The sequence below is a fragment of the Accipiter gentilis genome, chromosome 21, assembly GCF_929443795.1.
Source record: "Accipiter gentilis chromosome 21, bAccGen1.1, whole genome shotgun sequence".
NCBI lineage: Eukaryota > Metazoa > Chordata > Aves > Accipitriformes > Accipitridae > Astur > Astur gentilis.
The window spans coordinates 10,535,089-10,551,133 of NC_064900.1; the positions used below are offsets into that span (position 1 = coordinate 10,535,089).

The 16,045-nt window shown below is 37.3% G+C and overlaps 1 protein-coding gene across 2 annotated transcripts in view; it reads right to left on the reverse strand.

The window, feature by feature from the left end:
* The window catches only part of CBLB (Cbl proto-oncogene B), a 139,243-nt gene that overhangs the window by 57,449 nt on the left and 65,749 nt on the right, over nucleotides 1-16,045 (reverse strand). For both annotated transcript variants that reach the window (XM_049824745.1, XM_049824746.1), the window contains exons 4-5: nucleotides 11,988-12,134; nucleotides 667-823 (exon numbers count right to left, since the gene is read on the reverse strand). In XM_049824745.1, the coding sequence (XP_049680702.1) occupies nucleotides 667-823; nucleotides 11,988-12,134 (304 nt within the window). The remainder of the gene's footprint in view (nucleotides 1-666; nucleotides 824-11,987; nucleotides 12,135-16,045) is intronic.

Here is a 16,045-nt window from a genome sequence, read left to right on the forward strand (position 1 = left end):
TGAGTGAAAACCAGCACAGCCTTCCATATTGACTAAAATACTTCAAGTATGTTCTATAGAAGGGACACAAGCTTAACAGAGGCACATAACACATATACAAGCTTATTTCAGATATATATTACCTATTTAAAATAATACAATTAATGCTATTGCCAAAGATAGACCCTTATTGTAAATAAAGAGCAAAGCATTAATGGCAAAAATATGTTCATAAAGAAAAGTTAGGCCTACATTTAGCCTAAAAAAAAGTCCTATGCAACTCTCCTTATGTGCTTGTAGAAACACTTCGTATAATTATATATAGATACAAAAGCACAATGAAAATGCAAGTAAGACATAGGTAAGTACCTGAAGCTTCACCTTTCTAGGAATGTATTTAAGAACAGTGAAAAATAAGTAAGCAGCAAACACAAAGATATTGCAATCATACTAAATATGTGCAGAAATGAAGCAGGTGTTGCTGGATGTTTCCAGTTTTTCAGATGTAGGTGTTGATACTCCAAACATCTCTAAAGGACTAAAAAAAAATGCACAATTTATTTCTGAATTCTAGTGTTTCAGTTATTTCATTTTTTTAAAATATCTGTTTCCTTGACCCATAGGTACTTGCCTTAGGGCACTAAACTTCTCAAATTCATACAAGTATCTAAAATTTTCAAATCTTACCTGAAATAATCTAGTGAAGATATCAAATTCAAAAATTGAAATGTAGTCATTGCAGGTCAAGTCAATAGTAGATTTAAGAGCCATTGCTTCCAAACCAGAGCTTATCTGATGAACTTCATGAAGGCACTGCCTGAACACTTTCCATGGCACTATAGTTCTGTGAGAGGATTGGAAATAATAAATTTAATAAAACCACATATTTAAGATTTGATACCTTATTTAGACATCAGAACTGGAGTTTTAAAGAAGTGGAACATTAATTTGGTTTCTTCACAGACAAAAAAATAAAATCAAGATTTCTGAAAACAGGCTAAGCAAATGAAAGAACAGTTTACCTTCCTCTAAACAGTCACACAAAGTGTCATTTATTTTAGAACGATAAATATTCAAGCTTCCTTAGGATGATGACAAAAAGTACACTTCAGAAACTGAAATATCCTACCAAGCAGGTGTAGCAACCAATCTCACACCCTCTCAAAGATAATGTAAAGGACCAGCTCTGTGTGTGGTGAAGGACTACTTTTTTCACAGCCTCTCTTCTCAGAATGATAAGCATCAATTTGGTATCTACTGTGAAGACATTTTTTTATAGCTAAAGCTCATAAACACTGCTATCATGCTACTTGACCAATCAACCAGATACCACTGATACTGGTCCAAGGCCTGTTATAGCCCATGACAGTTACATGAATATTAGAAGAAACATCACCTCAGTTCTTCACCTTCACACATTCTTGCAGGATAGGAGTATTTTCAGACAGCAGTGAATGTGGGAAAAGGTGGGGAATCAGAATAGAAGGAAATTAAAATCATCTTCTCCAATACAAAACCATGTTCTGTCAAATTCAGTTTCTATTTGCATAGTCGGAGAGAATGCAGATTAGTTATTTCGCCAATCAAGTGCTTCTATTTGGAACCTAACAAGAGGCTGATCACTTGAAAGTGCTCTACTTCACCACTCTCAAAACTATGAGAAATTGTTCAATGATAGCAATTATTCTTCTCATGTCATTAGGGTGAAACCCAAATTTTGCAACGCCATAACACCTTCTCTTAAAATAGTTCTGCCTCACATTGAAAGCAGATTATATGATATTTTAAGAACATTTTAATTAACCAAAATATAACTATTAACCAATATAGAACTATTTTCAGGATTTAACAAGACCTCACATATTCACATTCATATTTTGTTGATAACTGCTAAAATGACAATAGATACAGGCTTCACAAACACATCAATATTTCTTCCAATTCTTATTACTTCACATTGCCTTATTTTTAAAGGAGCCAGAGTACTTTATTCCAGTTTTTCTAACTATTTTCTTATGTGGAAATGTATATTACTTGGTCTCACAGTACTGTGGGGAAAAAAAACCAAAAACAAAAACCCCAACTGTATTAAGTTGGCCCTGCATTCTAAGTATTACGCAGTTAATCTAAATTAAAACAAGTAGTAATTTGAAGTACAACACTAAAAACACACTCCTGTATTTCTACTGCATCAGGCATTCACTACATTTGTAAGTGCAAAGAAATCTACTTTTTACTTGGAGGCTTATATTGAGAAAGTCATAAATGCGAAATTTAATAGATCTCAGCAGATACTTTCATCTGTGTTCGAAAAACAGGAAACCACAAAGAGCTGAAGAGAGATACCACATCAGATGCCATTTAAGAAAGAATGCACATCAAATTTTGATTATGGTAAAGAGAGAATGAAACATTGCACTAAGTTCAGAGAACAAAGTTGGAAAACGTCAGTGCTTTTGTGGTGTTAAAGTTGTCGTAGTTCAAGTGCCTACTGCTTATTTAGTTCCTGTAACCCTGGCTCTGAAATGTTTTCTGATTCCCTTTGTAAACCACCCTAAATGATTACCAGGTTACACTGGGATCATGCTGAAATGGGGTTAGAAAAGGTGGTTGTTGTTGGGCGAAGGGTGGGTGGGTGTGTGTGTGTGTGTGTGGGTGTGTGTGTGTGTGTGTTGAGGGGAAGGGGTTGTTTGGGGGTTTTGTTTAGTTTGTTGTTTTGTTTTTTAAAGGTTAAGAGAGTAACCCTGAAATAAAAACCAACAGAGAATCTACCAGGAACCATTATAACCATAATATACCTTAAGAACTGCTTTTTCATGCCTTGCCTAGACAGTTTCATGAAAACGTGCTCATTAGATGCAATTAGTAAGTAGGAAGTAGGATCTTTTGCTATCTATTCACTAACACCCTGCACCCAAAAAACCCCAACAACAACAGAGAAAACAAACAGTCTTCAGGAGAATAAGTTTTTAGAGCTCTGTTGGCTAGTTCTTTGGCTAAGACAGAAACCAGATGGTGGGAAATGAGTGACTAGCTAATGAAGCAACATCCGACGTTATTTTGTGGGACTTCTCCAAGAACAAGTGTCCGAAAAAGTGGTAGCCCCAATTTAAAATTCACTAAATCCAGCAGATTTTTTTCTGCAGCTTTGTGGAATAGGTCTTTTATCTTCTGCTTTCTCAAATAAAGGCAAGAATTGGTTGTTGAAACACATGAACTCCTATTTCTCAGCAGTTACTTTTATACAGCTATCAGTCCTAAATACTTCGAAACAGCACCAGCCAAGGGATCATTTCTTCCCCAATGCCTCTCTCCAGTTTATATATACAAATTGCTGCATTCTTTTGAGGCCTTGCAGACAGCACGCTCTCATTCAAAAGGAGGGTGTTACCAAGTCTGCACAAGGTGAAGGATTCTACAACATCCTTTCCTCCTGCTCCTACGGCACTGAAATCTGGTGACCTTCCAGGCACACTGAGAAACGCTCTCCTCTGGCAGAGATCTACGAGGGGGTCACACAGAATGCTTCCCACAGCGATGAGGGGGAAAAAAAGAGGTTTTCGTAGACAGCTTGCAAGTTGAGTTTCTGTTTGAACTAACATTTCACTGCTGTTGCTTTCTTGTGCTTTTGGGGATATACAGCCTTTGAAGGCAACTTTTCATTATTCAAATCTAAAGAGTTATTTTAATTGTTTGGGGAGGTGGCAGGGGCAGTGGGAAGGGGAAGGAAACAGGACCAATCAAGCCAAGGTTGAGAATGGGACTGTCCTAGTTAATAGCATGCTTATATGTTGTTTAAATACATATATACTTTTTTAAACAGAAAAAACCCCATTGCCTTTATAGAAAGAAAAAAAACAGGATCCTGTTTGGAATGAAATGCTGCCTGCAGCGTTCAGTTCCTTAACCATAGAAGGTATCGCCTACAAATATTTTCAGTCATCTTTGTCCTTGTAATATTTGTTGCATCATGCCCTAATGATACCCTGCATTAGAGGCTGGCAGGTATTCTGCACATGCCTCATGCTATTACACTGACCTGTGGACACTTGTCTAGGAGGAGACGAGTTAGTCAGCTCTGCTACAGCTCATCAGAAAGATGTGATTTGACATCCCGGTAACATTAGTTCTCGATAGAATTAGGTTGGGGAAGTGCAGTGTCTCGGTATTTCAGGTATTTAATTGGAGTTACGTGAGCTATCCCTTGCAGTGGAGCACACATGACTCCAGCAGAGACAATGTTCTGGGAAATATCTCAGGTAAGTGGGTGGTATTACATAGTACTTCCTTCCAATGTTTGATGCCCAAAGTTAAGAGCCCTACTAGACATGCACATATTATGGACAGATATACCCAGCTTTGGTAACAGTTTCTCTTTTTATAATGTAATTTGGGGAAAAAAACCAGGACACTGAAGTAATACAAAAATATCTGACTACATTACATGTACGTACTGTTATTGTGCTACATGTTACTTTATATACGACCTTCAATTAGTTCAAAATCTTCAGAGACGTAATGTTAGAAGGAAACAAGAACATGAAGGAAACTTTCATATAGGATGGTATCTACTTACTGTTATTGACACACATCAAAGGGAAGTGTCACACTATAATCTCAAATACAATGTTTTAAACACCACCCACACAACTTCCATATGCCTAAAGGAGAAGGGTTAGTGTCCAGCATGTAATTTTCAAGCAATTTAGCAGAGGAATTTAAGTCCTCCCTTCCCTCCTGCCCTGATCATAGGATTTTCTTAAACTCCCTCAATGTTGCTGCATTATTAAAAAGCAAAAGACATTAAAATAAACCTGGAGAGAAAGCAAATATTTTCTGAGTACGCGGAGTACAGCACTTCTGTAGAACGCCAGAGATACAGCTCTTCTGGAATGTCAAGTGACACTGCTTTGATTTGAACCAGAGCAGACCACAAGTATGTCTAGGAAGGTAAACATGTACCTGTGTAACTTTTTAAACATGTACCAGTGAACATTTTTGTCTGCAAGAGACTCTCTCAAATGTTGCCAGAGAACATAACATGAAAAGGGCATTACAGTATCCAGAGTAAACTCAAAACTATTCAAGCAAATACTGACCCAGATAGAAACAACATTCTTTGCAAGTCTGCAGTGAGCAATGAGGATTTTGGTTTATCATCATTGAACAGAGCATTTTCTTAAGACCGCTGCTTCAGTTTTAAGTGAGAGGCCACATGTTTTCATTGCTTCTGAACTGCAGAGCAAACAATTGACACACAGAAGGCTTGAGAAGTTTAGTCCTAAGGGAAAAAAGGAATTCTGCCATATCGTGCCAGTACAATCACTAAATAGTGACATCATGCTGAACAAATATAGATGAATCTAACATGAGAAAAGAGAAGATAAAAGACAGAAAGTGAGCCTTATGAAATGGGGAAAATATACCACCAGAAATACCCCCTTCCAAAGCTGCATAACTGGACATTGCTGGAGACACAGCATGTTAGTGCTTCCTTAAGGGACGCAGGAAGTTTGCATTTCCTGAAGTGTCCCCAAAGGGATACACTTATCTATATATTTCCAACTCTGACCTCTAACCACAAATCCAAAGCACACTCATACTTTTGCATGTCCTTTTATACTTAAAACATTGCCTCTCCTGCCTATCCATTGAGAATCTGTTCTCCTGTCTCACAGTCTCACGTGCCAACTATTACAACTTTCATTTCTCTATCCTTTAGATAACATGCAGTTTTACCCTGTCTTAGCCACCCAGAAGAGCTGTGAAGACCCTTGTCCTTTTCTGTTTTTTAATCATATCTTGCACTTTCCACTGACTAGCTCTTCTCTATATTACCTTCTTGTTCAAACTTGTTTATCTCACATTTGTATGAAAAAGATCTAGCGAGATTCATGTCTCGCACCTAGGGAATGGTACCTCCTGCCTCTAGCTCGAGTTTTTAAACAAGGGTACCAATAACCCTACTTCCCATGCTGCTGATCAGATCAGCCAAGGGAGGAACAATCCTCTGAAAGCCCCGTTCCCCGTTTACTTCCTTCTCTTTATAAGTTCCTGTTGCCAAAACACCTGTCTTGATGGTGATGCAGGCAAGGGCACTCGGATCACTGGCTCTTCCTCTTTCATCTATCTTTGGCTCCCCTTTGCACTTCAGTTCATGCTCTGATTTGAAGCTCTCTGGGCTAGGACAACCTCTTCAGTCCATATTTTTACAGTGTTCAGGCAACAGTAGGGCTCTTGGGCACTATTAGCAGCAAGAACAGGAATTAAGGGAATTGACAAGGTGTTAAAACCTAGCTCCTCTGAGGTCTCACTTTCGGACAGCTAAATGTTTTCAAGTTCTGTTGTGCATTGTGGTCTGCCTGGTTTTTACTGCTTTTTCTCTGAACCCAAGCCACAGAGGCTATTGTCTGTACTATCCTGAGCCAAAAAGCACTGACCATAGCAGATCCACAACTACTCAAAATTCAGAATATCAATCTGAAATATGCCGTTTAACTGCCACTGAGAAATCAATAGGCACATTTTTTTCCTAAATTCCCGTAAAAAATACATAATTTCAGGCCTCAGCTGGGAAAAAAAAATATCAGAGCATTAAAACAGTAATGTGTTTGACCCTAACAGTGAAAGAATTTCTATTTCCTCAGAAACTAAAAGGTGGGGGGAAAATCAATTTATCTGACAACAGTAACAGAAATGCTTTCAATTTTTTAAGGTTTCACAATGAAGAGTAAAACCTTATAAGTTAAAATAAATGGCAGAACTATGAAGAATTGAAAACCTAAAAACATTGACATTTCACTGCTGATTCATTCTGCGACACAAAGACAGCCACAAATCACAAATTTCAATAGTTACAAAGCCCTGCATGACTTCACTGTAGCTTTCAAATTCACAGGCTGGAAAAATCTGTTAGGTCATCTCGCCCACTCTCCTTTGCAGTTCAGGATCGCTCCCAGTGGTATTTTGCACATTTTTGCTCAGAACAGAAAACTAGTAAAAGATGTAAGGTGCTATTAAAATGAGCGAGGAGCCGGGGAAATTAACATCAAGCACTATACAGTGATAAAATGTGGATAATGAAGAAGATATCAGATTATGTTTTATATGCATATTTACAACCCACTGGGGGTTACTAAAGTATCTGTAAATAAATGTAACTGCTGATTACATGCCTTACAATTTCACAGTTCCATTTAACATTACTGTTTAGCTGTACATTTAACTACCATTTGCTTCAGCGCAACTATAATGGTAAACCACAGGTGAAGATTCACGCCACTCAAACCACTTGCTCCAATAATTGTATTCTAGTAATCAGTACAAATTAAAAAAAAAAAATAAAAAAAATCACACATTCCCAATTTCACTGCTTTCCTGCTTTTGACACTATCAAGCTTTTTCTTGGTATAGATCTTAATCTAAAATCTTGACCTTGACCATGGTGTAAAGCTTGTGTCAACTTATTCCTTTGTTCTTTTTCAGCTAGCTCCTTTGTTTTCTTTAAGAGGCTCTCTTCTTCCTCATAGCCTGTGAATATGCCAAAGAGCTCCATTCTCAGCCTACTTCAGTCATTCAGCCTTTGGGATGTTCTCACTCATTCACAATTTTTGTTTTCACAAAGCAAATCCCAAATTCTCTCTATTCCCTCATCTCCCTGATAGCTTTTCTCCGTCAGCTTCCTTGACAAAGTCAATACACCGAAACCATCCCAGGCCTACTATTTGACACTGCTATCCTCCTCACCTACCCTCTAATTTGGATACATATTCTGCTTTGCCCTTGCAGAAAAATCAATTCCTCCATTTCTTCCTTAGTCATACTGCTATTGTCCACATTCTACTTCCATCCAGGAAATCAAAATCTCATTATCTCCCACCTTGATTTATCAATCTTCCCTATACATTCTTAAACCCCACATTAGTCTCTCCAGATACATTCCAAACATCATATCACTTCCAAGGTTTCCCCTTCTCCTCTAAAACATGCAATACTGGAAAACCTCACAACTGTAAAGGCTCTATTTACTCCTCTTGCACTCTCTGCCTATGTGAGGGCTGATGATTTCCGTTATCGACGTATCTGCTCCTCTCACAAGCACCGTAGCATTCTTTTGCATCTAAGCTTCTCTAGCTACTGATGTTACCTAAATGTTTTTTAGAGGTGTACCAGAAATGCAAAAGCTGAGGAGGCATTTGAAGGCCAATAATGTGTGAAGTTACCTCAGCACATTGCTCTGATGGAACCATTCAAATTGCTTGCTGAGTTCTACTGTGTTTTCCACAGAAATTCAAAGAGCAGCTAGATATGTGTTCATCAGAGACTTGAAACAGCTAGTCTAGCCATTTGTTTTGTTAATGAGTTTGAAGTCATGTGAGCATACACCTGACTAGCTTTAAACACAAAAAGAATGACTGTATCCTATGATACTTATTAATAACAGGATGAATAAACTTAGTTACAGCTGTCACTTTTGCAGCAAGTGTTCAGACAGACAAACGTAACCAACAAAATTAGAAGTTCCCCATTCACTGGAGAAGACCAGTGGAAGAAATCAGACACAGTTTTGTTTGGTTGGTTTTTTTAAACTACAAGCTGGACTCTTGCAAATTGCATCTTTTGGATTTTGTTCCTCAGCAAATTATAATATCTTGCTTCCTGTAAACGGAAGTGTGGGTCAGATTTGCAAAAACTGAAAACCAAAAAGTTGACTTAAAAACATAAATGGCTACTGACCTCCTTCTTTCCGTTTAGAATATTTCAAATTAAAAAACAAAAAAATGACAGAAAATGGATTACATAAAAGCTTCCCATTCATTATGTTTAGAAACAGGAAGATTATTTTTATGATAATATCAAGCTGAAAGAAAATCATTAATTCCTCAAATAGTTCCAATTCCCTCTTTCCAGTCAGATCAAACAATGCATCAGAATTATTTCTTGCGCTACAGTTCACCTATCAGAAGCCAAGATCCAGTACAACTTACTTATTACTTATGCTCTACTCTTGAGCAGCATTACTTAGTGACCTCGAAGCAAGGGCTGCTTTTTGCAAGCACGTGAGGAGTCCAGAGTTGCCCTGTAAAATAGAGGTGCAGCCAGCGAACATACAATATAGTTCACCCCCGTGCTCCTTCATTGCACTGCATACCTAAATAGAGCCGGAGGTTCTAGATAGTCCTAGGGGCCTATATTTAGGTGGTCATGTTAGAAACAGATTTTATCAGTTGTTTGTAACACCCGAAATCTTTATGTAGGCTCTCCTTACTTTATGTAGGCTCTGTAGGGAAGTGATACTAGAATATTTGCAAACTAATTTGTCATAACAGGCCCACTGTAAAAGATGTTGCTAACAGGCATACCTGCCATACATTTCTAAATGAATTAGAAAACAATTAATGTTTAAAAAGCTTCAGGCATTTTGTTTAACAAAGAGATTAAACATAATGCCAAATAAACGTTTTTCTCATCTGTTTATTCGACATACACGCTGTTACATGTTTTATAGTTACTTAAGCACAATTAACTAAATCTGAGATAAAGGCAAGGCTGCCAAGCACAGATCAACTGCTCACTGCTTAGAAGCAGCTGGTAACTAAACCAGCTTCAGTTTATCAGAAAAGAGCTGAGAACACTAATAACAGTGGTTATTTACCTGGTCTGAAAGTAAAGCACCTGGCAGGACAGAACTCAAGAGACTTCCAGGTTATACTAGACGACCAAGGTTCCATATGTAATTAACCTGACATCCCAAAACTGCCTTGATTCCTAGGCATTTTTGGTGCATGGATACTTTAACCAACAAACCAACAAAACCCCACCAAAACCAATGTGCACCCCCCCATCAAAGTATTGGGGGGGGGGGGGGGGGGGAGGAGTTCATATTTAAAGTCGCATTTTATGAAGAAATTTACATATCCATGAAAAAAACAAAGCACAAAAGGCATGGCAAGAGCTCTGGGGCCCTGAAAACAATTAGAAAGCAGCGCTCCAGGGGATGAGTCACGAAAGAGAAGAGTCAAGCGTGAACAAGAGAAAGGCAAGGGTAGAGCCAAGTTGTTCAGATGGACCAATGCAGTTAAAATTCTTCTTACCAACCTTTTTCTGATAAAAACTTATTAATATGTTACAGTATCCTACTGTCTGACACCTCAAGTATCTATCTATCTATCTATCGTGCCATCTCCAAAAGGAAACTGGCAGGACCATTTGAAGGAAACTTTAAGGAAAAAGCACTTGAATCTCACACAGAAAGTACAGGTTAGTAGAGAAATACAAAGAGGAACATAATAGTGAATAGGGAAGCTGATAAAACTGGTTAATATTAAATGACAGAAAGAAATAGCAGCTTGCAGAAGATGAGATCTGTAAATCCCAATGACAGAAATGCAATTTGCAATCAAGACAGCTGGTAAAGGTCATTCAAGGACAGAGCTCAACAGGAGAAGAGAAAGACCACAAGAAGACTTAAATTCTCAGAGTTGCTAAGCAAAGGTAAGGAGAGGAAGAGAAAATAGAAACACTGAACAAAGATGATCATTAATAATTTTTTCAAAGCTCTCATTTTTCTTTTTTTTGACTGACATTTTTTAAAAGCCTCATCTGACAGATTCCCCTACATGTCATGTAAATTAATCCTTCAGATAACTTTATCTAAACTTTTGTAGGTATTTTGAAGATCATCTTGACATTAAAATGGCTAACACAAAACATGGTCAGATTCCTTTCCTCTAACAAAAAGATCGATACAGCAACTTGATCACACTAACATTATCTACATGGGAAAGAAATTTGCTAGAAGACTGAAGTTACCAGATAACGTTATAACGAAACCAGAAAGCTGGAAGCTATCATAGGCATGTTTTGACTAGCAAAAAAAAAGAGAAAGTGAAACTGTTCTAAATTCACACTGAACAAAATTAATCTTCAAAAGCACCAACCTACTACGCTGGTATTCTAAATAAAGAATGAAAGCCTCAAAGAGCTGCTCTTGCTCAGAAAATGTAACAGATTGTTGCAGAAATTGTTCTGTGACTTGCTACGGCCTACATTGTGCAAGTTATCAGACTTGATGACCATAACGACTGCTCCATTATATTGTCCAATATACAAATTTCTTGCCTCCTCCCTCTTATGTCACTGTTAGGCTAATAAACATTCCGTATGAGTAAGTGATGAAGCTATGCATCTTCTATTAGCCTATATCTGTACCACAAATGAAATTGTTTCCCAGAAACAAACAAAATAACCCACACCCATGCCTGCCTACTTTCACACTTTCCATATAGCATTTGCTGTAAGGATTTAATCACGTATCTACAAGTCACACTTAGCATTCATTTTATGACCCTTTCTTGAATAATAAGTTTCTCTCTGAAACCTGCTTTTGATTAAACCTTCCAATATATCTCTAGTTATTCTATCTCTTTCTGTAACAGAACTTGAACAAAAGAAAACATTAGTCCCCTATGACTACTTTATAGGTAGTACAGTTGTAGAAAAAAAGTTTCAGTAATAAGGGATAAAAACATTATTCCAATTACTTAAAAACCACTAAATATTGTAGTGGTTACAAAATTAAAAATGGGAAGGAAACATACTGTCCATGAGACCAATATCAAGTTCCTAGTTCAGACTTTATGGTTATCATTTGTAGAATATATATACACATACATAATATGAAAGGATATGATTTGCCATGTACATTACAAAAACAATGTACTATCTTCACTCTAATTTATGATTGAGTCTAAGTGCCCTTGACAGAACTGCCCATACATTTTTATTCATCCTTTGAATGAATTACAACACTGGGGAGGGGGAGGGGGAAGTGGGGGAGTTAATAGTCAATTTCGCAATTTCAGTCAGTTTAAAGACTTGGACAAGAAATTACCTTTAAAATACCCACCCACATACTTAGAACCATTATTTGGATTTTTGAAAATATCATTCTTTTTCCTGCTTATGATTAGAAAGAATTAAGTACTTTGCAAAATGTTAGTACTTACTTGTCTCCAAAGAATTTTCTCCAGAAATCTGCAGCATCGGCTTTCGTGATACGAAAGTTATCACCCTGGAATTGGCCATTTGGAAAAATAGCCTTGATTTCTGCTAGCATGTGGCTGAAGATGAGGGACAGCTTTGTCAGGTTTCTCCTGCAGATATAATAGGGGGAGGAAAAAAAATTACATCAAATCCTTAAAACTGAATAAATTGAATCACTCTTTCAGTATCTTAGGTATCCTGCATATTTGTATAATAATCACTGTGTGACACAAGAAAAACACTGAGCGTTCAACGGAAAACACATCAAGGAAATACAAATCAGTAATTTGTGTTTCCATGCACTTCTGAAGATGTATTTTTCATAAGTCTCCAATGAATATAAAATCATTTTTTCAGCAACAGAACAGATTTGAGTTCTCAACTGCATATTCCAGTTAAATTTCTGATCCCCATAAAGATGAAGCTTGTGCATTTCTATTTCATTTAATCGTTGGAGAAACAGGAATTTATACTAATTAGAGAACTAACACATTTAGATAAAAAAACCCAAACAACACCACACCAACCAACTTAAAATATAGTTTTATGTGTGACATCAAACCTATTTCAATCCAAATTTCTAGAAATATAAACACAGCACAGGACTAGGTTTACTCTTTTTTCCTATGACAATTTTTTTTTTTATTCTTTCCAGCTTTCCCTTACTGCAGTTACTTCCTATTCTGTTTTTAAATGCCTTGTCTTTAGTTAAAACTTGCTTTCAGTTTTCAGTGGCATGTCAGAAAGAAAGATCAAGCTTCTTCCTTATCAGTTCACTTCCGTAAGCCTTCCAGACTTGTATCAGTTAATAAAAAATTATTTCTTTTTTGGCACAGAAATCCCATTTAGTGTAGTGCAAAGAACATAGCATCCTTAAATACAAATAATTATTTTGTATGGAAAAATCTGTGGGAGATGGTGGGGAGAGGAAAGAGAAGAAGGGTGAAGCAATCTTTATGATAAGAGTTTCCTTCTGGAGATTCCTTAGATGATCCTTGCAGTAAAAAAAAGGGTATTTTCCCACCTGGTATATGAAATAGAGACCACCCAGGAGACTGAGCAGTTTCTGATGACAAATTTGTATTCTTATGTATTTTAATTAAGTATTTCAATGAGTTAGAAGTGTCCTGTGTGAAAAGCCCATTCCAGACCTTCCACAGTCTCAGGCAATACTTAATAGTGCCTCAAACAATTTAATGAAAAACATAATAAAATGCTTATCAATCATGTAGTTTATGACTGCTTATAGACAGTATTTTAAATAAATTAAGACTTATTCCTAAATCTCTAGCCACATGAAAAGATTGAGATAGATTTTTACACATGCATACAAAATAGCTTTCAGAATGCTCAAAATTTCAAAAGAACAGTTGAACATACTTCCTGGGGTCTTCCTGAAAGAACACTCGACTTAGTACTGAAGCAGTAATTATTTAAACTAAATTTGTGAACAACTTACAATAGATTCCTGTGGAAGCTGTGTTGCAAATCTTACTATAGGTTTTGCTACCAGGAAAACTATGATAAAGCTAGTTATTTTGAAAACATAAGTAATTTAAAACAAACAAACAAACCGCGGATGAAAACACTCTCCCTCCCCTCAATATTCAGATTGGTTGTAGGGCTAATTCTTTCAGAGTCCTTTAATTCCTGCAGTATAATCAGATGTCTACAATTATGATGCCCAACTGTTCCTTATTTTCTGGATTTGTTCCTTGCTATCCCCCTTCCTATTTCCTTTGTACTTTAATAACACACACATGTTCTTTATCATTTTACTCCTCAGAACTCAAGCCTGCTGTAGAGAGCAAGCAACAGCAACAGTCTGCCCTAGACTCAAGATTAAGCAAGAAGCTTTCTGTACTTGGCACAGATGGGAACATGATTCGGTGCAAGTTTGAACAGAGCTCTCCCTTGCCTGGTACACCACGTATCTGTCTACATTAGCAACGTACTGCACCACACGGGTTCTTTTCAGGTACAAATGTATGTAGTAGGCTCGTTGGATTCGTGAAGCTTGAGCCCTGCAGTGAACTAAGGGATGAAGTCATGTACAGGTGCCATCTGGGGCACTTCCTCGCCCAGAGGGGAGTCTGCACACACACGTCCATGCACAGGCATTGCCTGTTAAGCATAGCTGCACAGTACGTGACCAGAACCAACAGCAAATGCACAGTATAGACATGCATCCAAATGGCTGTATCAAAATCACAAAGCCTGTTCCTTCCCTCTTTGAACAGCACCAGTCACTAAGTGCATCAATACACAAGTTGGTTAAAAAAATAATCAAAATTATTTTTTGTTTGTATTTGTATAAATAAGAAAAAATGTTTTAATATCAAACTAAGATACCTTCTTTTTTTCTGACTGCAAAGCTGAAACTTGAAACCAACTAGAACCTTATCGGTGCCTGCACATACATCACAGCATGTATGTGCAGCAGAAAATGACAAATCCTTGATCATTTATATATACGGTAGCCTTGTTTCCTTCTTAATTTTGATTCTTGCTGAACCAGATGATCACCTCAAGTCCTTCTTTGGTATCAAATCATCATAATAAAACATGCCTTAACTTTTCACTTATCTATCTTTTCTTTGGAACTATAAAGCACATATTGTACCATTTTAGCTTAGATATGCTCACGTGATACCAGACTGCAGTAACTTATTGAGACAGAGTTACACAAAGCCCAATGATTTCAGACATGGTTTTCAAGAATTACAGAAGGTGCAAAGATGATGTCATCAGGGTGGGCCAGTGATCTCCCTACCCATGCATTTTACTCTTCTGACAATGTCTGTCCATTTTAGCACGTGTACTTCTGCTGTCTTGTGGAGGGCTTTGCCAGGGCATCTCAAGCAGCACATATTCCTCTTTATCCACTTAGCAGTCTGTGTGGCTCCATTTTCTAAGTTAGGATGACTCCTTTTTCTCCCTCATGTAAAGACAGAGCAGTGTCAAGAATTTTCCATCTTATTTTCCATTCACAAGTGTAAGACAAGGTATTAAAGTCCTATTCATTTGGAAAACAACAACTAAAACCATGAGCTTCATCACTTTGGTGTATAATCCTAATGGAAGACAAAGAACTGGTCAATCTGAGCCACCTATTTTAGGTCTCATTCCTACCACAAGACTGTAAAGAAACTAATCTTTAGCAACTCAGTCTGCACCTCTGACCATAACAGAGGCTTTTCTTCTCCTGGTCATAGTGAACACTGTTGTAATGGCAGAGGGACAATTGTACTGGCAGTCTGGTAGCACAGAAGAGGTGAGCAGATACATGCTCTGGAGAGACCCTTTGACTCACTAGATTCTAGCAGAGGAGAGGTAACTTACAGGATCATATTGGAGTTACACCTCAAAAAAATGCTATCCAAATTATAGAGAAATAATAGTTTTAATGCCTCAGCAGGCAGCCTTCAGGGTTTAAAATTATAACATACTTTCACTGGCAACCTGGAGCAGGTTAGAGGTGGGATTTTTTTCCTCAGCTATGTTATGCTTGATACGAAGCACAAACATCTCCTTTATTTCTGTAGAGAGAATAGGTTTCATGCTGATGAGAAAAACCTTACCTTTCAGAAGTCAAAATCAAGCAACACTGCCTCTTTATACCAAACTGAACTGAGATGACCATTCTCCACAATATAATAGCCACTGTGGTAAGATTTAAGGATATTTTAACACTAAATGATGCTATATCAACTGTATTGTATGTAATGCATAGTGTACATCTCTTCCATATTATTTGCAACATACTCAAGACCTATTGATGTTTTTCCTATGATGCATGCTTAGCTTTTGCTAACTTTCTTTTGCCATCTCAAACTGATGCCATACAGTTCAAGACCCTTGTAGAATTTGACTTCTGAAGCACCAGTTTTTCAGTCATACTCTGTTGTTGCTGGACATGCTTGTACATGACCTACTGAAGAACCAACAAGGTTTCAACCAACCCCAGAATGCTTAGGATATAAAAAATTAAAAATTGCATTTTCATTTAGTATACACTTGT